This window comes from Lampris incognitus, chromosome 13 (assembly GCF_029633865.1).
Source record: "Lampris incognitus isolate fLamInc1 chromosome 13, fLamInc1.hap2, whole genome shotgun sequence".
Classification (NCBI taxonomy): Eukaryota; Metazoa; Chordata; class Actinopteri; order Lampriformes; family Lampridae; genus Lampris; species Lampris incognitus.
In genome coordinates, this window is record NC_079223.1 from 49,813,275 (window position 1) to 49,838,346 (window position 25,072).

Sequence of the window (25,072 nt, forward strand, 5' to 3'; positions counted from 1 at the left end):
CTCGCATTATATGATCACCCCCCCCCCTCAAATCCATTTAGATTACTAACACGGTTTAAGTAGCAGACCAAAAGCAGGTGGACTGCAACTGGATAAACGCGAGCGCTTCAGGTCTGCTATAGACCACTTCATATGCAAAACCGGGTCACTAGTCTGGACCAGTAAAGGAGAAGAAGATTTAAACAGCCCGCGTGTCGCGGTTCAGCTTGGCCCTGCGCGCGGGGTACATGAAATAAATGGTCCCGGTCCACTTTAAATGAGCGCGTGTGCGTTCATGCGACGCCATCGCGCGTGAGGCGTACACATTATTTCGGGGGTGCAGAATTCGCCGTCACATGGTCCGCTAACAGTTGGAAAGTCTTTGGGGCTTCTCGTATCCTCGCTGCCTTTGCAGATTTTGACCCGATTGAGAAAAAGGCTTCGGCGGAACAGGTCGACCCCCAAACCAAACAAAGGGTCTGGGACTAGAGGAGGGGGGGATTCGCCGGGGGTGTTAGTAAAGTAGCGCAGAGGGGGATTTCTCTCCCTCTCTTTTTTCGCCGATCCGGTTTTTTTTTCGCATTAACCGGGAAAATTGCGTGGTGCAGCTGTGTGGACGACAGGACTCCACCGGAGGTGAAGCAGCGGATGATGACCGACAGAGAACCGACCACGGACCATCTAGCAGGTAATCCGCTTTCCTCTACAACCGCCTCAGTTTCTGGAAGTTTTTTTTGGACGCGTTGAAAATCTCTCGCGGGTGAGCGCCACGCGCGTGCACGCGCGTGTCGGTGTGTGTGTGTGTGTGTGTGTGTGTGTGTCGGTGGGACGCTTCCATGTTGGGCTTCGGGACGAGCCGCAGGGCGTCCTACGCGCATCCTATGCGTGCTTGTGTGTGTGTTGGGGCGCAGATTGGAGCAGCAGCCCTGCTCGGTCGCCCTGGCACGCGGTTGCTGGATGCGCCGGAAGCGCCGCCCTGGCTCGCGGAGGGAACGTGTAGCGCCGCCGCCGCAGAGCTCACCTCCGCCACATTCCCTCGTGCGGACCGCAGGCCGGGGCTCGACTCTGCGCTGGATACAAAGTAGACTCTGAGGCGTGCTCGTATTGTTTTTGTCTGGGGGGGGGGGCGCTGCGAAACGCTATCTGGCTTCAGTCAGGTCCTCAGTTAGGTCCTCCATAACGGTGCAGAGTTTGGTCACATGGTCCGTCTCACCGGTGGTTTGACTCAATGCAGCAAAAGTGCCTGTCTCACCGCCCATCTCGTCAGGTAACGCCGACGGAACCAAGTGCTGCGCCCTTCGTGGAGTCGTCGTGAGTTTGATTTCGCGTGGACGCGTCAGTCAGCGGGTGTTGAGAACTCGGCGTTGCGTGTGTAGGTAGTGCGTATGTCTACAGGCCGTACTTGACGTGGGCTGTCCAGGTTGGCTCCTCTTTACTGTGGCAGTGAGGTGAGGGGGGGGAGTGTGGAGCTCCTCTTTACTGTGGCATGGCGTTGCAGTGAGGTGAGGGGGGGAGTGTGGAGCTCCTCTTTACTGTGGCAGTGATGTGAGGGGGGGGAGTGTGGAGCTCCTCTTTACTGTGGCAGTGATGTGAGGGGGGGAAGTGTGGAGCTCTTTACTGTGGCATGGCGCTGCAGTGAGGTGAGGGGGGGAGTGTGGAGCTCCTCTTTACTGTGGCAATGATGTGAGGGGGGGGGGTGTGGAGCTCCTCTTTACTGTGGCAGTGATGTGAGGGGGGGGAGTGTGGAGCTCCTCTTTACTGTGGCAGTGATGTGAGGGGGGGGGGAGTGTGGAGCTCCTCTTTACTGGGGGGCTTTTTTTGGCGGAGGTCCTCGGGTTCATTAAACTAAAAGGCAATTTGTGTTCGACTGTCGCATGCGGTTGGAAGGAGGCGCAGCCCCCTCCTCCCTCCTCCTCCCCCCCCCCCCGCTTACTCATCCTCTCACTGTGATACCTTACTCCTCCTCTCACTGTGATACTGTGACGCCGCCTTTGGCGTTCCAGTCAATGCGCAATCGATGCAGGCCGGTAACAAGACCAGGAGAGTGTAGTATGTGGACTGCAAGAACCTCTCATCCGGTTGCAACCCGTCCTGCTGTCTCACGGCTCAGCTCGCTGAGCCGTGAGACAGCAGGACCACTTCTCTGTGCAGCACCTCTCCGACGCGTCACGTCCAGAACAAGTGTTTATGTGTGTGAATGACTTGACAGACGGCCGCTGGACCGAGTCCCACGGCGGCCTCGTCTTCGCGCTTTCCCACGGCGGCCTTGTGTGGTGGCTGCACATGAAAGGGGTCTTTGTTGGGGTTGGGCGGTCTGGGGCCGCGCTGCCGCCAGCTCAACCCCGACCCTCTGCCGGCCGACACATGTCCCAACCCAGCAATGGCGGCTCCGCTGGCAACCTTCCCCGGGAAGGACCCAATTAGGAGACTTTAGTCATTAGTACCGTCCCAGAGACACCATCAGGTCACGTGGACCCCACGTCTAGGTCACGTGGACACCACGTTTATTGAGAGAAACCGTTCACCATCATCTAAGAGACCTCTCCAGTCTCACCTGCCTGCAGGTACCCCCACCCTTATAAACCATACACCCCCACCCTTACAAACCATACACCCCCACCCTTACAAACCATACACCCCCACCCTTACAAACCATACACCCCCGCCCTTACAAACCATACACCCCCACCCTTATAAACCATACACCCCCACCCTTATAAACCATACACCCCCACCCTTACAAACCATACACCCCCACCCTTATAAACCATACACCCCCACCCTTACAAACCATACACCCCCACCCTTACAAACCATACACCCCCGCCCTTACAAACCATACACCCCCACCCTTACAAACCATACACCCCACCCTTATAAACCATACAGTGACTGCAGGTACCCCCACCCTTATAAACCATACAGTGACTGCAGGTACCCCCACCCTTATAAACCATACACCCCCACCCTTACAAACCATACACCCCCACCCTTATAAACCATACACCCCCACCCTTACAAACCATACACCCCCACCCTTACAAACCATACACCCCACCCTTATAAACCATACAGTGACTGCAGGTACCCCCACCCTTATAAACCATAAACTCCACCCTTAGAAACCATACATCCCCACCCTTACAAACCATACACCCCCACCCTTATAAACCATACACCCCACCCTTACAAACCATACACCCCCACCCTTATAAACCATACACCCCACCCTTAGAAACCCCACCCTTAGAAACCATACACCCCACCCTTACAAACCATACACCCCCACCCTTATAAACAATACCGTGGCGTAACGACCAGTTTCGGGTGCAGATTAGCGTGACCATTGACTGCGTTGCCATGGCCATATGTACTGCTCACAGAGGGTTGGGGAATAGCTGCAATCACAGCGTTGTAAGATGGTGACAGATGTACTCTTAGCGCCCCCTGTCGGTTCAGGGATTGTCTTCACATAGATGGCCTCTTTGCTGTGGCGTACTGTAAAATCCTGTGCCCCCCCCCCCCCCTCTGCAGGGAGGGGGCGTAGGACCCTTTGCAATGGGAGTGCGGTTGTAGTGACGTCAGCAAAATGAACTAAAAACCAAATATTACAAGCGCGCGCGCACACACACACACGCATGCATGCACGCAACAGTTCCGCGACTACACCGTGCAGCGTGTATCACGAGCTGGGTAAGATAGCGAGGTTAGTAGTGAATGCCACCTTCTCATCACTCAACTGGGAATAAAACCATCACACAAACCATGTAACACTAACCAACACACAAGCCAAGCACAACCGGTACCACGGCAGTGGGCCGAAACAAGCTGCAGCCGCTCCACCCAGGCCGAGCCAGGTGTTCTGGTAGCCCGCACAGAACGAACACACGAGTCTAATGGACCGGCCATTCATGAACGAGCACAGAAAACAGACACACAAACAGCGTTGTGTTCACATGATTCCACGATTAATAGATAACTCTGATAATAACAACATGTGTTCTTCCTTTAACAATGACCAAGACGTCATTTCCTCCTTGCGTTCCTCTACGCCAATCCCCTCACAGTGTTTGTTAAATCCAAACGGTGAGCGTGCTGACCTCCCATCATCATCATCATCATCATCATCATCATCATTACATTTATGTGGCGCTTTTCTAGACACCCATAGTGCTTCACATTGAAGGGGGTAACTCACTTCAACCACCACCATGTGTAACACCACCTGGGTGGTGCACGGCAGCCATTTTGCACCAGAGCGCTCACCACACATCAGCTTGAGGTGGAGAGGGAGGAGTCATCGAGCCAGTTACATGGGGGATGATGAGATGGCCAGATGGAGAGAGCCAGGTTGGGAATGTTGCCAGGACACCGGGGACCCCATGGGGTCTTTAATGACCACAGTGAGTCAGGACCTCGGTTTAACGTCTCATCTGAAGGACGGCATCTCCCACAGCACAGTGTCCCCGTCACTGCACCTGGGGTACCGGGATTTGGTATTTGTTGTTTTTATCAGGACCAGAGAGAAGACTGCATCCTACTGGCCCACCAACACCACTTCCAGCAGCAACTCGGTTTCCCGGGAGGTCTCCCATCCAAGTACTAGCCAAGCCCACACCTGCTTAGCTTCTGTCATTTGGAAGAGCCAGGGTACATGTTGGAATGGCTGCCGAGAATCGCTAGTCCAGAGTCTGACCTGGCACATATCACTTCTCAGATGGTGTTTGATGCTTTTCAGTTTGGAAACGGATCTCTCAGCACTTGGGGTGGTTGGCAGGGATGGTTAGGAAAAGCTTGAGAGCAGTAGCCCCGTCGGTGACGCCAGGCAGAATAGATGCGTGTCTGGTGGGACGAACGGCTCCGACCAGAAGCCACCACGACTCACAACACACAGTCCGTCTCCGGACAATGGCGCCGCCCTAGGCTTAGCTTGTTGCCCCGAGAGATTGTGCTGTATCGGTGTTGTTTTGTGTGGCGAGTAAACGGAATTAACTCGACCTCTCCGTCTCCTCATCCCCGCACCCCCACACCCTCACGTTTGCACGAATCCATCCAAGTCAAGTACGCTCCTCTTCACCGTCTGTCTGACCCTCTTCATCAGTTTCTGCGTGTGATTTTGTTTGCTCCTTTTTATGACCGTCATCAGGCTCCGTCTCCATGGCTACCTGTTGGTCAGGAGGGGTGCAGCTAGTAGCGCTAGCCTCCATAACCACAGATGCGCCTAGGTTTGTGCAGCGCTATCTGCATCTGCACGCCCCCCCCCCCGCCCCCCCCCCGCAGCCTTAAATGTGGAAGATCACTTCCACGATGTCAGAAGTGGGATGGTGAGGCCATTGGAAGCGCATGCGCCCAGAGGCGCGAGGGAGCTGGTATGCTGAAGCGCGGGGACGCGCTTCCCGAAGGAGGGGGGTAGTGTCACGAGCACGGATGTGTAGACTCGCCAGCTCTTGGCTGACGGGTCGGACCCTTTAGTCGACCGGTTAACCTAGTCGCCCGTTGGGCGGGAGACCCGGGTTCGCGTCCCGGCTGCGGCGGTTCCCAGCTACCCCCCCCCTCTCTATCGCCCTCTGCGACAGCAGAAGGCGGTGGTGTAGAGCGGCCGGAGCGCATCATGGACCCGTTAGTAACGTGTGGTTGGTGCCGGATAAACCAGCTCAGACGGAGGACCCAGCGTGTCGAGACAAACACTCAGATGCGCCGCCAGGAGGAGACGCTCTGAACACCACAGAGGAAGTAGGACGTGAGAACACCACAGTAAAGTGCAGAGAAGGGTTCTGCGCTGTTGTCTCGATAAAACGCTTTGTTCAAACTCTTCAAGGAGCCCCATCTCTTCACCTCACTGCGATGAGCAGGGGACTGGACCATGCAGGGCTGTCCCACATACCTACTGTCAAGATACTATCTTCCACCGTAACTCCAGGGTGCTCCTCTCTGGTCCCCCTTCTCCTCTCCTCGCCAGATGTTCTGTGTCCCAGGGTGCTCCTCTCTGCTCCTCCTTCTCCTCTCCTCGCCAGATGTTCTGTGTCCCAGGATGCTCCTCTCTGGTCCCCCTTCTCCTCTCCTCGCCAGATGTTCTGTGTCCCAGGATGCTCCTCTCTGGTCCCCCTTCTCCTCTCCTCGCCAGATGTTCTGTGTCCCAGGGTGCTCCTCTCTGCTCCTCCTTCTCCTCTCCTCGCCAGATGTTCTGTGTCCCAGGATGCTCCTCTCTGCTCCTCCTTCTCCTCTCCTCGCCAGATGTTCTGTGTCCCAGGATGCTCCTCTCTGGTCCCCCTTCTCCTCTCCTCGCCAGATGTTCTGTGTCCAAGTTTGTGTTCACATACTCTACACACGTGGCCCCACGGGGTGGTCTGAGAGAGAGAGAGAGAGTGTGTGTGTGTGTGTGTGTGTGTGTGTGTGTGTGTGTGTGTGTGTGTGTGTGTGTGTGTGTGTTAGTCTAATACCCTTACTCCCTTAGCGTTTGCAGAAGATGACAGAAGATGGAGGAGAAGAGGATGCTGAGTCATTTTGAGAAGAGGGTGAAATGGACGTTAGCCCGGAAATGACGTTGAAACTTGAGACTTTAAAACAGCTGCTGGTGTAAAGGAGCTGTAAACTGTAGGCAAGTCAAACTGAGGTTCGATTCTGAAAGTGAAGTCTTGAGCGGATGGTTTGCCTTGCAGCCGAAAGGCTGTGCGCAGCAGATGACGTGTCGTGGGCGGGGCATCAGGCGAGGACGGGTTACCCCGGGCCTTCTTCTGCCAGCCTGGCTGAAAATGGGAGCATTTCTAGAAAACGTTGCAAAAGATGACTGAGGGAGTGATGTTGTTGGGGATTACTGAATCCTGTTGTTCTTTAAAGCTCAGTTAAGTGATGCAGAAACGTGTGTGGTTATCCGACATGGTCTTCATCGTTCCTCTTCATCAGAAGATGAGTAAAAGCCGAGCGTGCAGGAAGCTGGTTCGTCATGAATTTAAGTCGTGCGTCATGACAGTATCTGCATTTCGGCCCGATATTGACACCACTAAGAAACGATAGAGGTTTTAGTTTGGGCAACACGGTGGGTGGCCCACTGGTTATCTCTGTTGCCTCACAGCAAGAAGGTCTTGGGTTCGAACCCCAGGCCGTCCCAGCTCCTTTCTGTGTGGAGTTTGCATGTTCTCCCCGTGTCTGCGTGGGTTTCCCCCGGGTGCTCCGGTTTCCTCCCACCATCAAAAAGACATGCATGTTAGGGTTAATACTCCTGCCTGTGCCCCTGAGCAAGGCATTGGAAAGAAGAACCGGAGTTGCCATGTAACGATCACGAATGAATAGGCTCGGTAGCCCTTGGCTGACGGGTCGGGCCCTTTAGTCGAGCGGTTAGCGGTTTCTATCTCGGTGCGGAAGCCACAGGTTCGCGACCCGGCTGCGGCGGTTCCTGCGGTTGCCCCCCGAATTCGCCCCAATATAAATATGTGTGAGGTGTGACGTGGGAGTATAGTTGGGGGACGGTCTTTGGTTTAAAGCTTCAGTCATCAGCTTCTGTGTTTGAGGCTGACTCTGCTTCCCGTTGTGTGAAAAGACGTTTGTGTGCGTCACACCGGCAGGAGAAACTGTGTTCACTTCAGCCTCCACGGTGTGTGTGTGACTCTGCACAGAACCCTTTATATTGGTCTGTTAGAGTATATATTAGCCTATTAGAGCTTATATTAGCCTATTAGAGTTTATATTAGCCTATTAGAGCTTATATTAGCCTATTAGAGTTTATATTGGTCTAATAGAGTTTATATTAGTCTATTAGAGTTTATATTAGTCTAATAGAGTTTATATTAGCCTATTAGAGTTTATATTGGTCTAATAGAGTTTACATTAGTCTATTAGAGTTTATATTAGTCTAATAGTTTATATTAGCCTATTAGAGTTTATATTAGTCTAATAGAGTTTATATTAGCCTATTAGAGTTTATATTGGTCTATTAGAGTTTATATTAGTCTATTAGAGTTTATATTGGTCTATTAGAGTTTATATTAGCCGATTAGAGTTTATATTAGCCGATTAGAGTTTATATTAGTCTATTAGAGTTTATATTAGTCTAATAGAGTTTATATTAGCCTATTAGAGTTTATATTAGCCTATTAGAGTTTATATTGGTCTAATAGAGTTTATATTAGTCTATTAGAGTTTATATTAGTCTAATAGTTTATATTAGCCTATTAGAGTTTATATTGGTCTATTAGAGTTTATATTAGGCGGTTAGTGTTTCTGTTAGTGTTTCTGTTAGTGTTTCTGTTAGTGTTTCTATTAGTGTTTCTATTAGTGTTTCTGTTAGTGTTTCTATTAGTGTTTCTGTTAGTGTTTCTATTAGTGTTTCTGTTAGTGTTTCTGTTAGTGTTTCTATTAGTCTTTCTGTTGGTGTTTCTATTAGTGTTTCTGTTGGTGTTTCTATTAGTGTTTCTGTTAGTGTTTCTATTAGTGTTTCTGTTAGTGTTTCTGTTAGTGTTTCTATTAGTGTTTCTGTTAGTGTTTCTGTTAGTGTTTCTGTTAGTGTTTCTATTAGTGTTTCTGTTGGTGTTTCTATTAGTGTTTCTGTTAGTGTTTCTATTAGTGTTTCTGTTAGTGTTTCTGTTAGTGTTTCTATTAGTGTTTCTGTTGGTGTTTCTATTAGTGTTTCTATTAGTGTTTCTATTAGTGTTTCTGTTAGTGTTTCTATTAGTGTTTCTGTTGGTGTTTCTATTAGTGTTTCTGTTAGTGTTTCTGTTAGTGTTTCTGTTAGTGTTTCTATTAGTCTTTCTGTTGGTGTTTCTATTAGTCTTTCTGTTGGTGTTTCTATTAGTGTTTCTGTTAGTGTTTCTGTTAGTGTTTCTGTTAGTGTTTCTATTAGTGTTTCTGTTAGTGTTTCTATTAGTGTTTCTATTAGTGTTTCTGTTAGTGTTTCTGTTAGTGTTTCTATTAGTGTTTCTATTAGTGTTTCTGTTAGTGTTTCTATTAGTGTTTCTATTAGTGTTTCTGTTAGTGTTTCTATTAGTGTTTCTATTAGTGTTTGTGTTAGTGTTTCTATTAGTGTTTCTATTAGTGTTTCTATTAGTGTTTGTGTTAGTGTTTCTGTTAGTGTTTCTATTAGTGTTGGTGTTAGTGTTTCTATTAGTGTTTCTATTAGTGTTTCTGTTAGTGTTTCTGTTCGTGTTTCTAATAGTGTTTGTGTTAATGTTTCTATTAGTGTTTCTATTAGTGTTTCTATTAGTGTTTCTGTTGGTGTTTCTATTAGTGTTTCTGTTAGTGTTTCTGTTAGTGTTTCTATTAGTGTTTCTGTTAGTGTTTCTATTACTGTTTCTGTTAGTGTTTCTATTAGTGTTTCTGTTGGTGTTTCTATTAGTGTTTCTATTAGTGTTTCTGTTAGTGTTTCTGTTAGTGTTTCTGTTAGTGTTTCTGTTAGTGTTTCTATTAGTGTTTCTATTAGTGTTTCTGTTAGTGTTTCTGTTAGTGTTTCTATTAGTGTTTCTATTAGTGTTTCTGTTAGTGTTTCTGTTAGTGTTTCTATTAGTGTTTCTGTTAGTGTTTCTATTAGTGTTTCTGTTAGTGTTTCTATTAGTGTTTCTGTTAGTGTTTCTATTAGTGTTTCTGTTAGTGTTTCTGTTAGTGTTTCTGTTAGTGTTTCTATTAGTGTTTCTATTAGTGTTTCTATTAGTGTTTCTATTAGTGTGCGTGTTAGTGTTTCTATTAGTGTTTCTGTTAGTGTTTCTGTTAGTGTTTCTATTAGTGTTTCTATTAGTGTTTGTGTTAGTGTTTCTATTAGTGTTTCTGTTAGTGTTTCTGTTAGTCTTTCTATTACTGTTTCTGTTAGTCTTGTTATTAATGTTTCTGTTAGTGTTTCTATTAGTGTTTCTGTTAGTGTTTCTGTTAGTGTTTCTATTAGTGTTTCTATTAGCGTTTCTGTTAGCGTTTCTGTTAGTGTTTCTGTTAGTGTTTCTATTAGTGTTTCTATTAGTGTTTCTATTAGTGTTTCTGTTAGTGTTTCTGTTAGTGTTTCTATTAGTGTTTCTGTTAGTGTTTCTGTTAGTGTTTCTATTAGTGTTTGTGTTAGTGTTTCTATTAGCGTTTCTATTAGCCTTTCTATTAGTGTTTCTATTAGCGTTTTCCTTCGTGTTTCTGTTAGTGTTTGTATTAGTGTTTCTATTAGTGTGTCTGTTAGAGATTCTGTTAGTCTTTCTATTAGTGTTTCTGTTTGTGTTTCTATTAGTGTTTCTGTTAGTGCTTCTGATATTGCTTCTGTTAGTGTAGGATCGTGTGCAATTGGACTGAAATGTCAAATGACTGGTTGTGTTGCCTTGTGAGGAAGTCTTCTTTTCTTTTTCAGTCTCGTTCTCCATTCTTGTGTTTTTTCCAACCTTCTCCTGGCAGACACTCAGAGCAGAACTGCAGCAAGTGTTCATTCATTTGTATGCAGCAATAACTTTCACAGCACTTAAATGCTGATGATGTTTCCAACAGCTCCGCTGCATGGAGCTCTTGCCTTTGATGTAGGCTTATCACTTTGTCCCTGTGTGTGTGTATGTGTGCGTGTGTGTGTGTGTGTTTGTGTGTACTTATGAAGCAGGAAGTTGTCAGTAAATACAGTGGTTTGCTTGGGGTCAGGACTTCTGAAACCAGGAGAAGCCACCACAACATGTTGGTGTGACTATTTTTACAAGAAGCACATTCACGGTGCTTCACGGTGCTTCACGGTTCTTCACGGTTCTTCACGGTTCTTCACGGTGCTTCACGGTGATTCACGGTGCTTCACGGTGCTTCACGGTTCTTCACGGTGCTTCATGGTTCTTCACGGTGAGTCACGGTTCTTCACGGTGCTTCACGGTTCTTCACGGTGCTTCACGGTTCTTCACGGTGAGTCACGGTTCTTCACGGTGCTTCACGGTGCTTCACGGTGAGTCACGGTTCTTCACGGTGCTTCGCGGTTCTTCACGGTGCTTCACGGTGCTTCACGGTTCTTCACGGTTCTTCACGGTGCTTCACGGTTCTTCACGGTGAGTCACGGTTCTTCACGGTGCTTCACGGTTCTTCACGGTGATTCACGGTGCTTCACGGTTCTTCACGGTGCTTCACGGTGATTCACGGTGATTCACGGTGATTCAAGGTGTTTAACGGTTCTTCACGGTGCTTCACGGTTCTTCACGGTGCTTCACGGTGCTTCACGGTTCTTCACGGTGCTTCACGGTTCTTCACGGTGATTCACGGTGTTTAACGGTTCTTCACGGTGCTTCACGGTTCTTCACGGTGCTTCACGGTTCTTCACGGTGTTTAACGGTTCTTCACGGTGCTTCACAGTGGTCGGAAGGAAACACAGCCACCCTTGTAGAAAGCTTCTCTGCTGACACGAGCTTGTCTGAAAATGTATTAATCTTAGAGGACAGATAAACCATTCATTTCCAGCTGAAGTTTTAAAGTAAACTATGGATAATTATACTGACATAACTCAGATTATTTAGATGTATGTGTTGCTTTACTAATTCATTAAACCCATCCACGCGCACTACAGAGAAACTGAAAACCATCAGGAAAAAGTTTTCTGATGTTGATGATCCTGAAAATTCACAAGCTGCAGTTTGATAGTAATTAAATAATAATAAAACAACAACAACAACAACAACAATAATAATAATAATAATGATAATAATAATAAAATAGCAACAATAATAATAATAACAGAAATAATAATAAAATAATAATAATACAATCATTTTAAGATGGCAAAAGCATGTCATGGTTTAGTTGGGGTTTTTTCAACTATTAGTTGTAAAACTTCTTCGGAACACATTTCACGATGGTGCATTTCTTTGATGCATGTATGTAATAATGCTGTATGTAATAATGCTGTATGTAATAATGATGTATGTAATAATGCTGTATGTAATAATGATGTATGTAATAATGCATGTATATATGCAGTTTGATATCATTTATGATAAAAAAGAACAGAATAGTTCATAATATACACAATGCATGAATATGCACGTGAGATTTTTGCAGTTCTTATAGTAGCAGCTGATAAATATTCACCATTGTAACACGTTCGTCCGTCAAGGGGGAGTTGTGAGGTGACCGCGTACTAATTTAACACGAAACAACTGACCTGGAAGTTACTTTTCCTCAGCTTTGTACCTCGCCAATGGTCAATATTTTGAAAACAAATTTCTTTTCTGGAATATATATAGATGAGTATATCTATACATGAGTAACAGACACGAGTAACAGACATGAGTTACAGACATGAGTAACAGACACGGGTAACAGACACGAGTAACAGTCATGAGTTACAGTCATGAGTTACAGACAAGAGTAACAGACACGGGTAACAGACACGGGTAACAGACAAGAGTAACAGTCATGAGTAACAGACAAGAGTAACAGACACGGGTAGCAGACAAGAGTAACAGACACGGGTAACAGTCATGAGTTATATACATGAGTTACAGACACGAGTAACAGACACGGGTAACAGATACGGGTAACAGACAAGAGTAACAGACACGGGTAACAGACAAGAGTAACAGACACGGGTAACAGTCATGAGTTACAGACAAGAGTAACAGACACGGGTAGCAGACAAGAGTAACAGACACGGGTAACAGTCATGAGTTATATACATGAGTTACAGACACGAGTAACAGACACGGGTAACAGACACGGGTAACAGACAAGAGTAACAGACACGGGTAACAGTCAAGAGTAACAGACACGGGTAACAGACACGGGTAACAGTCAAGAGTAACAGACACGGGTAACAGACAAGAGTAACAGACACGGGTAACAGTCAAGAGTAACAGATACGGGTAACAGACACGGGTAACAGTCAAGAGTAACAGACACGGGTAACAGACAAGAGTAACAGACACGGGTAACAGTCAAGAGTAACAGACAAGAGTAACAGACACGGGTAACAGTCATGAATAACAGACACGGGTAACAGACACGAGTAACAGACACGGGTAACAGTCAAGAGTAACAGACACGGGTAACAGACAAGAGTAACAGACACGGGTAACAGTCAAGAGTAACAGACAAGAGTAACAGACACGGGTAACAGACACGAGTAACAGACATGGGTAACAGACAAGAGTAACAGACACGGGTAACAGTCATGAATAACAGACACGGGTAACAGACACGAGTAACAGCCATGAGTAACAGACACGAGTTATATACACTACCGTTCAAAAGTTTGGGATCACCCAAACAATTTCGTGTTTTCCATGAAAAGTCACACTTATTCACCACCATATGTTGTGAAATGAATAGAAAATAGAGTCAAGACATTGACAAGGTTAGAAATAATGATTTGTATTTGAAATAAGATTTTTTTTACATCAAACTTTGCTTTCGTCAAAGAATCCTCCATTTGCAGCAATTACAGCATTGCAGACCTTTGGCATTCTAGCTGTTAATTTGTTGAGGTAATCTGGAGAAATTGCACCCCACGCTTCCAGAAGCAGCTCCCACAAGTTGGATTGGTTGGATGGGCACTTCTTTGAGCAGATTGAGTTTCTGGAGCATCACATTTGTGGGGTCAATTAAACGCTCAAAATGGCCAGAAAAAGAGAACTTTCATCTGAAACTCGACAGTCTATTCTTGTTCTTAGAAATGAAGGCTATTCCATGCGAGAAATTGCTAAGAAATTGAAGATTTCCTACACCGGTGTGTACTACTCCCTTCAGAGGACAGCACAAACAGGCTCTAACAGGTACTATTTAATGAAGATGCCAGTTGGGGACCTGTGAGGCGTCTGTTTCTCAAACTAGAGACTCTAATGTACTTATCTTCTTGCTCAGTTGTGCAACGCGGCCTCCCACTTCTTTTTCTACTCTGGTTAGAGCCTGTTTGTGCTGTCCTCTGAAGGGAGTAGTACACACCGGTGTAGGAAATCTTCAATTTCTTAGCAATTTCTCGCATGGAATAGCCTTCATTTCTAAGAACAAGAATAGACTGTCGAGTTTCAGATGAAAGTTCTCTTTTTCTGGCCATTTTGAGCGTTTAATTGACCCCACAAATGTGATGCTCCAGAAACTCAATCTGCTCAAAGAAGTGCCCATCCAACCAATCCAACTTGTGGGAGCTGCTTCTGGAAGCGTGGGGTGCAATTTCTCCAGATTACCTCAACAAATTAACAGCTAGAATGCCAAAGGTCTGCAATGCTGTAATTGCTGCAAATGGAGGATTCTTTGACGAAAGCAAAGTTTGATGTAAAAAAAATCTTATTTCAAATACAAATCATTATTTCTAACCTTGTCAATGTCTTGACTCTATTTTCTATTCATTTCACAACATATGGTGGTGAATAAGTGTGACTTTTCATGGAAAACACAAAATTGTTTGGGTGATCCCAAACTTTTGAACGGTAGTGTACATAAGTAAAAGACACGAATAACAGACACGAGTAAGACACGAATAACAGACACGAGTAAGTCACGAGTAACGCACACGAGTAACGGACATGAGGAACAGTCGGGCGTAAGCAGCCAGAAAGTGGCAGGACTCAGCAGTCGAGCCGCTCCCTTTCAGGTCACACTGGGAGTCTGAACAAGACGTGGGAGGTGGGAGCAGGGCGCGTGCAGGCAGCATCAGGTCATGTGTAAGATATCGGCCGGGTTGCGGGGGGAGATGCTGGTGGGCGGATGGAGGTGGCGGTTACAGGATGAGGGAGGTGCTGCTCATGCCGGGAGCTGGGAGAGAGGAAACCAGAGTCAGTATGAAAACCAAGAGAGGTATGGACCATCCGAGAGTCTAACCCGATCTTCCTGTGGATGCCGTGAACACGGTACCCCCTGCGGAGACACGTCAGACCTCCTCTGACGCAGCGTGGCGGCGTACATGAAGAGCGCGGCCCTGCTGGGGTCTGCTGCAGGACGCGCTAACTGGTCTCACATGCGGCTCTGGCATGCGGACTATGTAAACACACTGGGTGTTTCTTATTGGTGACTCGCAGTAATACTATGAGTAATGCTGTCCTCCTGCTAACAGCAAATGCTGTCCTCCTGCTAATATGCTGTCCTCCTGCTAACGGTAATGCTGTCCTCCTGCTAATATGCTGTCCTCCTGCTAATATGCTGTCCTCCTGCTAACAGCAATGCTATCCTCCTGCTAATATGCTATCCTCCTGCTAACAGTAATGCTGTCCTCCTGCTAATATGCTGTCCTCCTGCTAATATGCTGTCCTCCTATTAACAGCAATGCTATCCTCCTGCTAATATGCTATCCTCCTGCTAACAGCAATGCTGTCCTCCTGCTAACAGCAGTGCTGTCCTCCTAATATGCTGGCCTCCTGCTAACAGTAATGCTGTCCTCCTGCTAATATGCTGTCCTCCTGCTAACAGTAATGCTGTCCTCCTGCTAACAGCAATGCTGTCCTCCTGCTATCAGCAGTGCTGTCCTCCTGCTAATATGCTGTCCTCCTGCTAACTGCAATGCTGTCCTCCTGCTAATATGCTGTCCTCCTGCTAACTGCAATGCTGTCCTCCTGCTAATATGCTGTCCTCCTGCTAATATGCTGTCCTCCTGCTAACAGTAATGCTGTCCTCCTGCTAATATGCTGTCCTCCTGCCAACAGTATTGCTGTCCTCCTGCCAACAGTAATGCTGTCCTGCTGCTAACAGTATTGCTGTCCTCCTGCTAATATGCTAATATTCTCTTTAGCCCAGAGGACACGACGTCCATGATTTCCAAAAACAATGTGAAATGTGGACTCGTCAGACCACAGCACACTTGTCCACTTTGCGTCAGTCCATCTCAGATGAGCTCGGGTCCAGAGAAGCCGGCGGTGTTTCTGGGTGGTGTTGATATCTGGCTTTGGCTTTGCATGGTAGAGTTTTAACTTGCACTTGTAGATGTAGCGACGAACTGTGGTAACTGACGATGGTTTTCCCAAGTGTTCCTGAGCCCACCTGGTAATATCCTTTACACAATGATGTCAGTTTTTAATGCAGTGCCTCCTGAGGGGTCGAAGGTCACAGGCATTCAGTGTTGGTTTTCAGCCTTGTCGCTTACGTGCAGAGATTTCTCCGGATTCTCTGAATCTTGTGATGATATTATGGACTGGAGATGATGAAATCCCTAAATTCCTTGCAGTTGTACGTTGAGAAACGTTGTTCTTAAACTGTTGGACTATTTGCTCACACAGTTGTTCACAAAGTGGTGAACCTCGCCCCATCCTTGCTTGTGAACGACTGAGCCTTTCGGGATGCTCCTTTTATACCCAATCATGACACTCCCCTGTTTCCAGTTAACCTGTTCACCTGTGGAATGTTCCCAACAGGTGTTTTTTGAGCATTCCTCAACTTTCCTGGTCTTTTGTTGCCCCTGTCCCAGCTTCTTTGGAACGTGTTGCAGGCATCACATTCAAAATTGTCAAAAACAATGAAGTTTATCAGTGTGAACATTAAATATCTTGTCTTTGTAGTGTATTCACTTGAATATAGGTCGAAAAGGATTTGCAAATCATTGTCTTCTGTTTTTATTCCCGTTTTACACAACGTCCCAACTTCACTGGAATTGGGGTTTGTAAATGCAGCTTGGCCACGGTTTGACCTTTGACCTGCATCCATCAGTTCAGTTACAGGACGGTAGCTGATCTGATGCTGTGACCCTGACCATTAGAATTGTAAAGTGTTTTTGCTGAATACCCAGAGATGCTTTAAGCGTTGAGCAGACCAGGGTCAAGACGCACGTGTAGGTCACTTCCTGTATGTAGATGTGTCCGCGTGACGGGCGGCAGGCAGCACAGCAAGCTGGATGCTGTGCTAAGCTCTGAACCATTATTCTCTCCTAAATAAATAATACATTTAAATAAGAATATAAATAACAAATAATAATACAATAATTAATAAATAAATGAATGAATAAATAAATAACCCATTTAATTTATGCAATAAATAAATAAAAATAGGTCGTATAGTTTGGAGAGGTTGCTGGGAGCTGGATGCTGTGCTTACCTCTGAGTCATTCTTCTCTCCTAAATAAATAATAATAAATAAACAAACAAACAAACAAGCAAATAACTAATGAAGTCTGTGGGGGAAAAGATGAAAAGCTGTGACGTCCTGACGAGCATGGGTGAGGGCATGGGTGAGAGTATGGGGTGCAAGCATGGGTGAGAGCATGGGTGCGGGCATGGGTGAGAGTATGGGTGAGAGTATGGGTGAGGGCATGGGTGAGAGCAGGGGTGAGGGCATGGGTGAGGGCATGGCTGAGAGCATGGGTGCTAGCATGGGTGCTAGCATGGGTGCTAGCATGGGTGAGAGCAGGGGTGAGAGCATGGGTGCTAGCATGGGTGAGAGCAGGGGTGAGAGCATGGGTGCTAGCATGGGTGAGAGCATGGGTGAGGGCATGGGTGAGGGCATGGGGGTGAGAGCGTGGGTGAGAGCATGGGTGAGAGCATGGGTGAGAGCATGGGTGAGGGCATGGGGGTGAGAGCGTGGGTGAGAGCATGGGTGAGAGCATGGGTGCGGGCATGGGTGAGAGCATGGGTGAGAGCATGGGTGAGGGCATGGGGGTGAGAGCATGGGTGAGAGCAGGGGTGAGAGCATGGGTGAGAGCATGGGTGAGGGCATGGGTGAGGGCATGGGTGAGAGCATGGGTGAGAGCATGGGGGTGAGAGCATGGGGGTGAGAGCGTGGGTGAGAGCATGGGTGAGAGCATGGGTGAGAGCATGGGGGTGAGAGCTGAGATTGTTTTGGGCGAGTTGCAAGTCTGTGTGCAGATGATGAGCACGCTGTGTGCTGTACTGTTTACCCCGGCAGTGTGAACCCCGTAGGCGGGTGTTTCCCGCGCCTCTGAGGGCCGTGTGCTGACACCTGTGTGTGTCGACACAGTACAGATCTATTTTCACCAGCCTGTGTTGGACTGAGTGGTCCTGCTCTGGGAGAGTGTTTGTGTGGGCCTCACGCCGACAGGCAGGAAGGAAGTCCATTGTTCTGCGGCGAGGCTGGAGGCGGTTCCCTCGGTGTCTGACCGCTACGCTCAGCCCTCTCCACCACCCCCGCCTCCCTCCTTCCCCTCCCCTCTGACAGCTCTCTCGCTCGTTTTACATGCGAGTCTCTGTGGCCGTCAGTCCTCCCACGCCGCCCGGCCCAGACCGGCGACGTCTCCGGACTGCATACAGACCTCCATGTGAGCCTCTGAGACTTGAAGGCCACCACAAAGTAAGGTATTGTTTGGTCTTGGTAGCGATCTGAACAGTGTTCCCTTGTTTTTAAAGGGCCATTAAACCCTAAAACACATGATGTGCACAAGCCCGGTGAAACCTGCCGGTACTGGACGTCATGTACACACTGGTCCAGAGAAGCCTCCACCCTGCAGCGCTGCACCCACATCACTGCTGCACTATTACAGATGTTATGGCGCTCTGACATCAGCGGGCCGGAAATGAGAAAATCACCTGGGACATTAAAAATTAAGTGTCAGAGTCAGACTGCAACCCCCCCCCCCCAGTCTGCGAGACGCACCCCGTCTCCCATCTCGCTTTCCACCCCCCCAATGGGTGTGTTTGACTGCTGGGCGGTGGCAAGCTGAAAGGGCACGTCCCACTTTAATGCCCGAGGCAGCCCACAGGCTCCCCAGACGTCCTCAGGAGCTCCTCACCAGCTACTCCACAGCAGTAGGGCGCCTCCTTACTGACGGAGTCGTGAGCAGCTGAGAAGGTGCGTCATTCAGTCTGCTGAGGCGCCGCTGAATAGGAGACCAGAAGGCCGCTCACCTTAACTCACTCTGAGCAGCATCTGTGGAGGTTTGGCCGTCAAGACCAGGAGACAGGAGACGGCTCCCGTTGTCCCATGCGGTGCCTCGGTCCAGCCTACTGCAGGTGAACCCGGAGCTGGGCGATACAGCACTACTATAGCAACACTAGAAGAACCCCGCTACAATGTAGCGGTGTGGTTCTCCACCCGTCTAAATCTCCCTCCTCTTCATCCTGCCCCTAAACCCCCCCCCACTCCAACTCCCTCCCCCCAAATGCTCAGAATCATCTGAAATGCCGAGAAAAGGGGTTTTTAGCCATTTTTAGAAAATGCATATTTTGCATAATTATGCATAATTATTATATTTTTTTTAATTTTCTGCTATTTTTCTGGTCCTCTCTGGAACAACACCTACCACATCCCAAAAAAATTAGGATCATAAATGCATTTTTGCAAAAATGCATTTATTTTGCATAATGCCAAAACATTTTTTTTTATATAGGTGAAAAAAATCAAAGATGCTCAGAATCACCTGAAATGCCGAGAAAAGGGGTTTTTAGCCATTTTTAGAAAAATGAATATTTTGCATATTTACGCATAATTATGCATAATTTTAATTTTCTGGGATTTTTCCCTTCCTCTCTGAGACAATACCTACCACCTCCCAAAAGAATTAGGATCATAAATGCTTTAGTTTTCGGTCCCACTATCTACACTAACACCACACACATACACACATTACGAAAATATATGAGTAGATAGCAATACAGGGGCGTAGCCAGGACCTTTTTACTGGGGGAGGGGGGCAGCTGGGGCCAGCCATTTAATTAGGGTGGCACTTGTCAAAACTACTATTTTAAAACTACTTTGGAAGATGATGATGATAGCCCTTTTAACCATGCCATGGACTGTGTAACGCCAGAGGGTGTGGGGTGGTGTCATCCATCAAACCTGCACGTCCCATGCACGGCTGCTAATGCAAGGGGCGTGGTTAAAGTGTTGTAAAGTGTAGAGACCGAAGACAGAAATGTCCTTTAGTATTTCAATTGCAATATCAATGGCATGAAGGGGAAATGTACACGATGAAGACAACACGTCCATGTCCTGAACCCACACAACCAAATAAACTGCATCACTTGGACTTGCCATGCTGCACTCACACACTCTGGCTTTTACACTTGGATTTACACACACTGCACTTTTACTCCTCGTTACTTTCTTTCTTGATCTTTCTTTCTTTCACCACTGCACAGGAGAAGTTGAACATCCAAAATGCAACGTCACTACATGTTTAGCGTTAGTATTTCTACGTATGTGGCAAATAAAAATCCCTGATCCTTGATCCTTGACATTTCCATTTATTGGTGATAAACAGCACTCAATTCCAACTCGAACTCCAAATTCAACTCCAACTCAAAACAATTCAAACTGAAACAATTCAAACGCAACATTCTCAAAATGGTACACTATACAGTTTATAACACACACACACACCGGCGGGGGGGCCAGCGGGGCGGCCGTGCTCTGAGCAATAGCGGCCGTGGCCCCCCGGGCCCCCACGTGGCCACGCCCCTGTATCACTATATCAATATATTGTGGCTCTGCTGATGTGAGACTAGATGTGGTGTGGGACTGTGGTTCCGGTAATATGGTTGTCATTTCCGGGTCATTTCCGGGTCCGTGTGGGTTTGTTGTGTTTCACCTGGAAGAAGTTTCAGCACTGACGTGTGGGTTTGTTGTGTTTAACCTGGAAGAAGTTTCGGCACTGACGTGTGGGTTTGTTGTGTTTAACCTGGAAGAAGTTTCAATACTGACATGTGGGTTTGTTGTGTTTAACCTGGAAGAAGTTTCAGCACTGACGTGTGGGTTTGTTGTGTTTAACCTGGAAGAAGTTTCAACACTGACGTGTGGGTTTGTTGTGTTTCACCTGGAAGAAGTTTCAACACTGACATGTGGGTTTGTTGTGTTTCACCTAGAAGAAGTTTCAGCACTGACGTGTGGGTTTGTTGTGTTTAACCTGGAAGAAGTTTCAATACTGACGTGTGGGTTTGTTGTGTTTAACATGGAAGAAGTTTCAACACTGACGTGTGGGTTTGTTGTGTTTCACCTGGAAGAAGTTTCAGCACTGACATGTGGGTTTGTTGTGTTTAACCTAGAAGAAGTTTCAGCACTGACGTGTGGGTTCGTTGTGTTTCACCTAGAAGAAGTTTCAGCACTGACGTGTGGGTTTGTTGTGTTTCACCTAGAAGAAGTTTCAGCACTGACGTGTGGGTTTGTTGTGTTTAACCTGGAAGAAGTTTCAGCACTGACGTGTGGGTTTGTTGTGTTTAACTTGGAAGAAGTTTCAGCACTGACGTGTGGGTTTGTTGTGTTTCACCTAGAAGAAGTTTCAGCACTGACATGTGGGTTCGTTGTGTTTAACCTGGAAGAAGTTTCAGCACTGACATGTGGGTTTGTTGTGTTTCACCTAGAAGAAGTTTCAGCACTGACGTGTGGGTTCGTTGTGTTTAACCTAGAAGAAGTTTCAGCACTGACGTGTGGGTTCGTTGTGTTTCACCTAGAAGAAGTTTCAGCACTGACGTGTGGGTTCGTTGTGTTTAACCTGGAAGAAGTTTCAGCACTGACATGTGGGTTTGTTGTGTTTCACCTAGAAGAAGTTTCAGCACTGACATGTGGGTTTGTTGTGTTTCACCTAGAAGAAGTTTCAGCACTGACGTGTGGGTTCGTTGTGTTTAACCTAGAAGAAGTTTCAGCACTGACGTGTGGGTTCGTTGTGTTTAACCTAGAAGAAGTTTCAGCACTGACATGTGGGTTTGTTGTGTTTCACCTAGAAGAAGTTTCAGCACTGACGTGTGGGTTTGTTGTGTTTAACCTGGAAGAAGTTTCAGCACTGACGTGTGGGTTTGTTGTGTTTCACCTAGAAGAAGTTTCAGCACTGACGTGTGGGTTTTTTGTGTTTAACCTGGAAGAAGTTTCAACACTGACGTGTGGGTTTGTTGTGTTTAACCTAGAAGAAGTTTCAGCACTGACATGTGGGTTTGTTGTGTTTCACCTGGGAGAAGTTTCAGCACTGACGTGTGGGTTTGTTGTGTTTAACCTAGAAGAAGTTTCAGCACTGACGTGTGGGTTTGTTGTGTTTCACCTAGAAGAAGTTTCAGCACTGACGTGTGGGTTTGTTGTGTTTAACCTGGAAGAAGTTTCAACACTGACGTGTGGGTTTGTTGTGTTTAACCTGGAAGAAGTTTCAGCACTGACATGTGGGTTTGTTGTGTTTAACCTGGAAGAAGTTTCAACACTGACGTGTGGGTTTGTTGTGTTTCACCTGGAAGAAGTTTCAACACTGACATGTGGGTTTGTTGTGTTTAACCTAGAAGAAGTTTCAGCACTGACGTGTGGGTTCGTTGTGTTTCACCTAGAAGAAGTTTCAGCACTGACGTGTGGGTTCGTTGTGTTTAACCTGGAAGAAGTTTCAGCACTGACATGTGGGTTTGTTGTGTTTCACCTAGAAGAAGTTTCAGCACTGACATGTGGGTTTGTTGTGTTTCACCTAGAAGAAGTTTCAGCACTGACGTGTGGGTTCGTTGTGTTTAACCTAGAAGAAGTTTCAGCACTGACGTGTGGGTTCGTTGTGTTTTACCTAGAAGAAGTTTCAGCACTGACATGTGGGTTTGTTGTGTTTCACCTAGAAGACGTTTCAGCACTGACGTGTGGGTTTGTTGTGTTTAACCTAGAAGAAGTTTCAGCACTGACGTGTGGGTTTGTTGTGTTTAACCTGGAAGAAGTTTCAATACTGACGTGTGGGTTTGTTGTGTTTAACCTAGAAGAAGTTTCAACACTGACGTGTGGGTTTGTTGTGTTTAACCTGGAAGAAGTTTCAATACTGACGTGTGGGTTTGTTGTGTTTAACCTGGAAGAAGTTTCAATACTGACATGTGGGTTTGTTGTGTTTAACCTGGAAGAAGTTTCAGCACTGACGTGTGGGTTTGTTGTGTTTCACCTGGAAGAAGTTTCAGCACTGACGTGTGGGTTTGTTGTGTTTAACCTGGAAGAAGTTTCAGCACTGACATGTGGGTTTGTTGTGTTTAACCTAGAAGAAGTTTCAACACTGACGTGTGGGTTTGTTGTGTTTAACCTGGAAGAAGTTTCAGCACCGACGTGTGGGTTTGTTGTGTTTAACCTGGAAGAAGTTTCAGCACCGACGTGTGGGTTCGTTGTGTTTAACCTGGAAGAAGTTAATGCGTAATCCTGGTTTGGGTTTTCTTTGAGAAGGCATTTTGATTATATCATTTTACTTCAGCTGGGTTAAGTTGGACTTGTTGAAAGATGTTCGACCCTCGTTTTCAGTTGGCTGTTGTCTCCCCATTGTAAAGTTGTGTCCAGCGGCGGTACCATGTCCAAAATGTCTCAGTATTCAGCCGATGAGTAAGATCTCGTGCTCCCTTCCCTTGGACTGTTTCAGTGACCAAACGCAAGCACAAAACCCAAGAAAACAAGCAAAGCACACCTCATGGACCGCTTCCATTTTATACAGTTTTATTTTGATTTTGGGTAAAAGTAGTTCGATGAGTCACAGGGTTTGACTGTAAAACGCAGCACTATTTTACCCCCCGGTTCTTAAACGTATTGAAGCGAATTCGGGAGGCAACCACAGGAACCGCCGCGGCCAGGAGGCGAACCCGTATCGCCCGCACCGCGGGAGACATCGCTAACCGCTCGACTAAAGGGTCAGAGTCGTCAATCAGTGCCCAACGTGTTTACGTGTCTACTTGTCAGGGGCACTTCACGGTTACATGTAGATGCACAATACACATAAAAAAGACGGTGTAATGACAAAGAGGATGCGTGTCTGACCCTCTCAGCCTTGAATCTCGTGGGCACAGCGAGTAAGACGTCTCAATAGGAGAGCCTATTCTGCAGAGGATCCTAACTACACGTGGCATGTGGATTCCTATGACAAACTAAAAAACTTTTGGTAGTTACATAAATGGTGCAATCGATAGGCTTAGTGTGTGCCGATAAGGACACCAATGACAGTTGTATGAGAGAGATACAGCGCTTCTTCAGATTCATCAGGGAAGATGGTGGATATAGGAGCTTTAGCTGCGGATGAGGCACAGACGATCAGAGGATTCAGAGCTGGTGGGGTTACCTGAGAAAGGAGTGTGGTGAATTTTGGCTGGAACGTCCGCAGACTGAAGGATGAGGGAGCTGTTGATGAGGACTTATAAAACATGATCCTCTTTTGCTTATTGTCTTTAATTCGGGTAAATACCAGATCAGGTACAATGATTAGGCCTATTACTGTGTCATTTGTGACTACTATCAAAGTCAAACATGTTTTCAGTGGGTGTTGGACTCCGCCAAGGTTGTCCCTTGTCTCCGATTCTGTTTGCGATATTCATGGACAGGATCTCAATGCGCAGCCAAGGTGAGGAGTGTGTCCGTTTTGGGAACCTCAGAATTGCATCTCTGCTCTCCGCAGATGATGTGGTTTTCTTGGCTTCATCAGAACATGACCTCCAGCCCACACTGGGGCGGTTTGCAGCTGAGTGTGAAATGGCCGGGATGAGAGTCAGCACCTCCAAGTCTGAGGCCATGGTTCTCTACCGGAAATGGTGGATTGCTCCCTCCGGGTTGGGGATGAGTTTTTGCTTCAAGTGAAGAAGTTCAAGTATCTTGGGGTCTTGTTCATGAGTGGTGCAGAATCAGCAGTGATGTGGACATTGTACCGGGCCATTGTGGTGGAGAGGGAGCTGAGCCGGAAGGCAAAGCTCTCAATTCACCAGTCAGTCTTCATTCCAACCCTCACATATGGTCATGAGCTTTGGGTAGTGACCGAAAGGGTGAGATCGTGGATACAAGCGGCCGAAATGAGTTTCCTCCGTAGGGTGTCTGGGCTCAGCCTTAGAGATAAGATGAGGAGCTCGGACATCCGGAGGGAGCTCGGAGTAGAGCCGCTGCTCCTTCACGTTGAAAGGAGCCATTTGAGGTGTTTCGGGTATCTGATTAGGATGCCTCCTGGGTGCCTTCCTTTGGAGGTTTTCTGGGCACATCCAACTGGCATCAGACCCAGGGCTAGACCCAGAACTCGCTGGAGGGACTATTTGTCCAATCCGGCCTGGGAACGACTTGGGATCCCCCCAGAGGAGCTGGAGGGTGTTACTGGGGAGAGGGACGTCTGGAGTAGAAGCGGCTGATGATGACATGAGTTGAGAGGAGCGTCCTGCCCGCATCAACCCTGTCCTGTGGATATTTCCTTTGCGCCTATGGACTGCTGGTGGTTGTCAAAAACCGCCGCTGGATCGATGCTGTCACTTTCTTTTCTTTTTTCTTTTCTCTCCACTTGTACCCCGGCCAATTACCCAACTCTTTCGAGCCGTCCCGTTCGTTGATCCACCCCATCTGCCGAGACGGG

General features: G+C 47.1%; 1 protein-coding gene across 1 annotated transcript in view; it reads left to right on the forward strand.

Annotated features, from left to right (window-relative positions):
- The first annotated feature begins 553 nt into the window (after window positions 1–553).
- Window positions 554–25,072, forward strand: part of hspa12a (heat shock protein 12A) — a 147,894-nt gene continuing 123,375 nt past the window's right edge. The window contains exon 1 of the mRNA XM_056292026.1: window positions 554–667. Within this exon, the coding sequence (XP_056148001.1) occupies window positions 628–667 (40 nt within the window). The 5' untranslated portion in view covers window positions 554–627. The remainder of the gene's footprint in view (window positions 668–25,072) is intronic.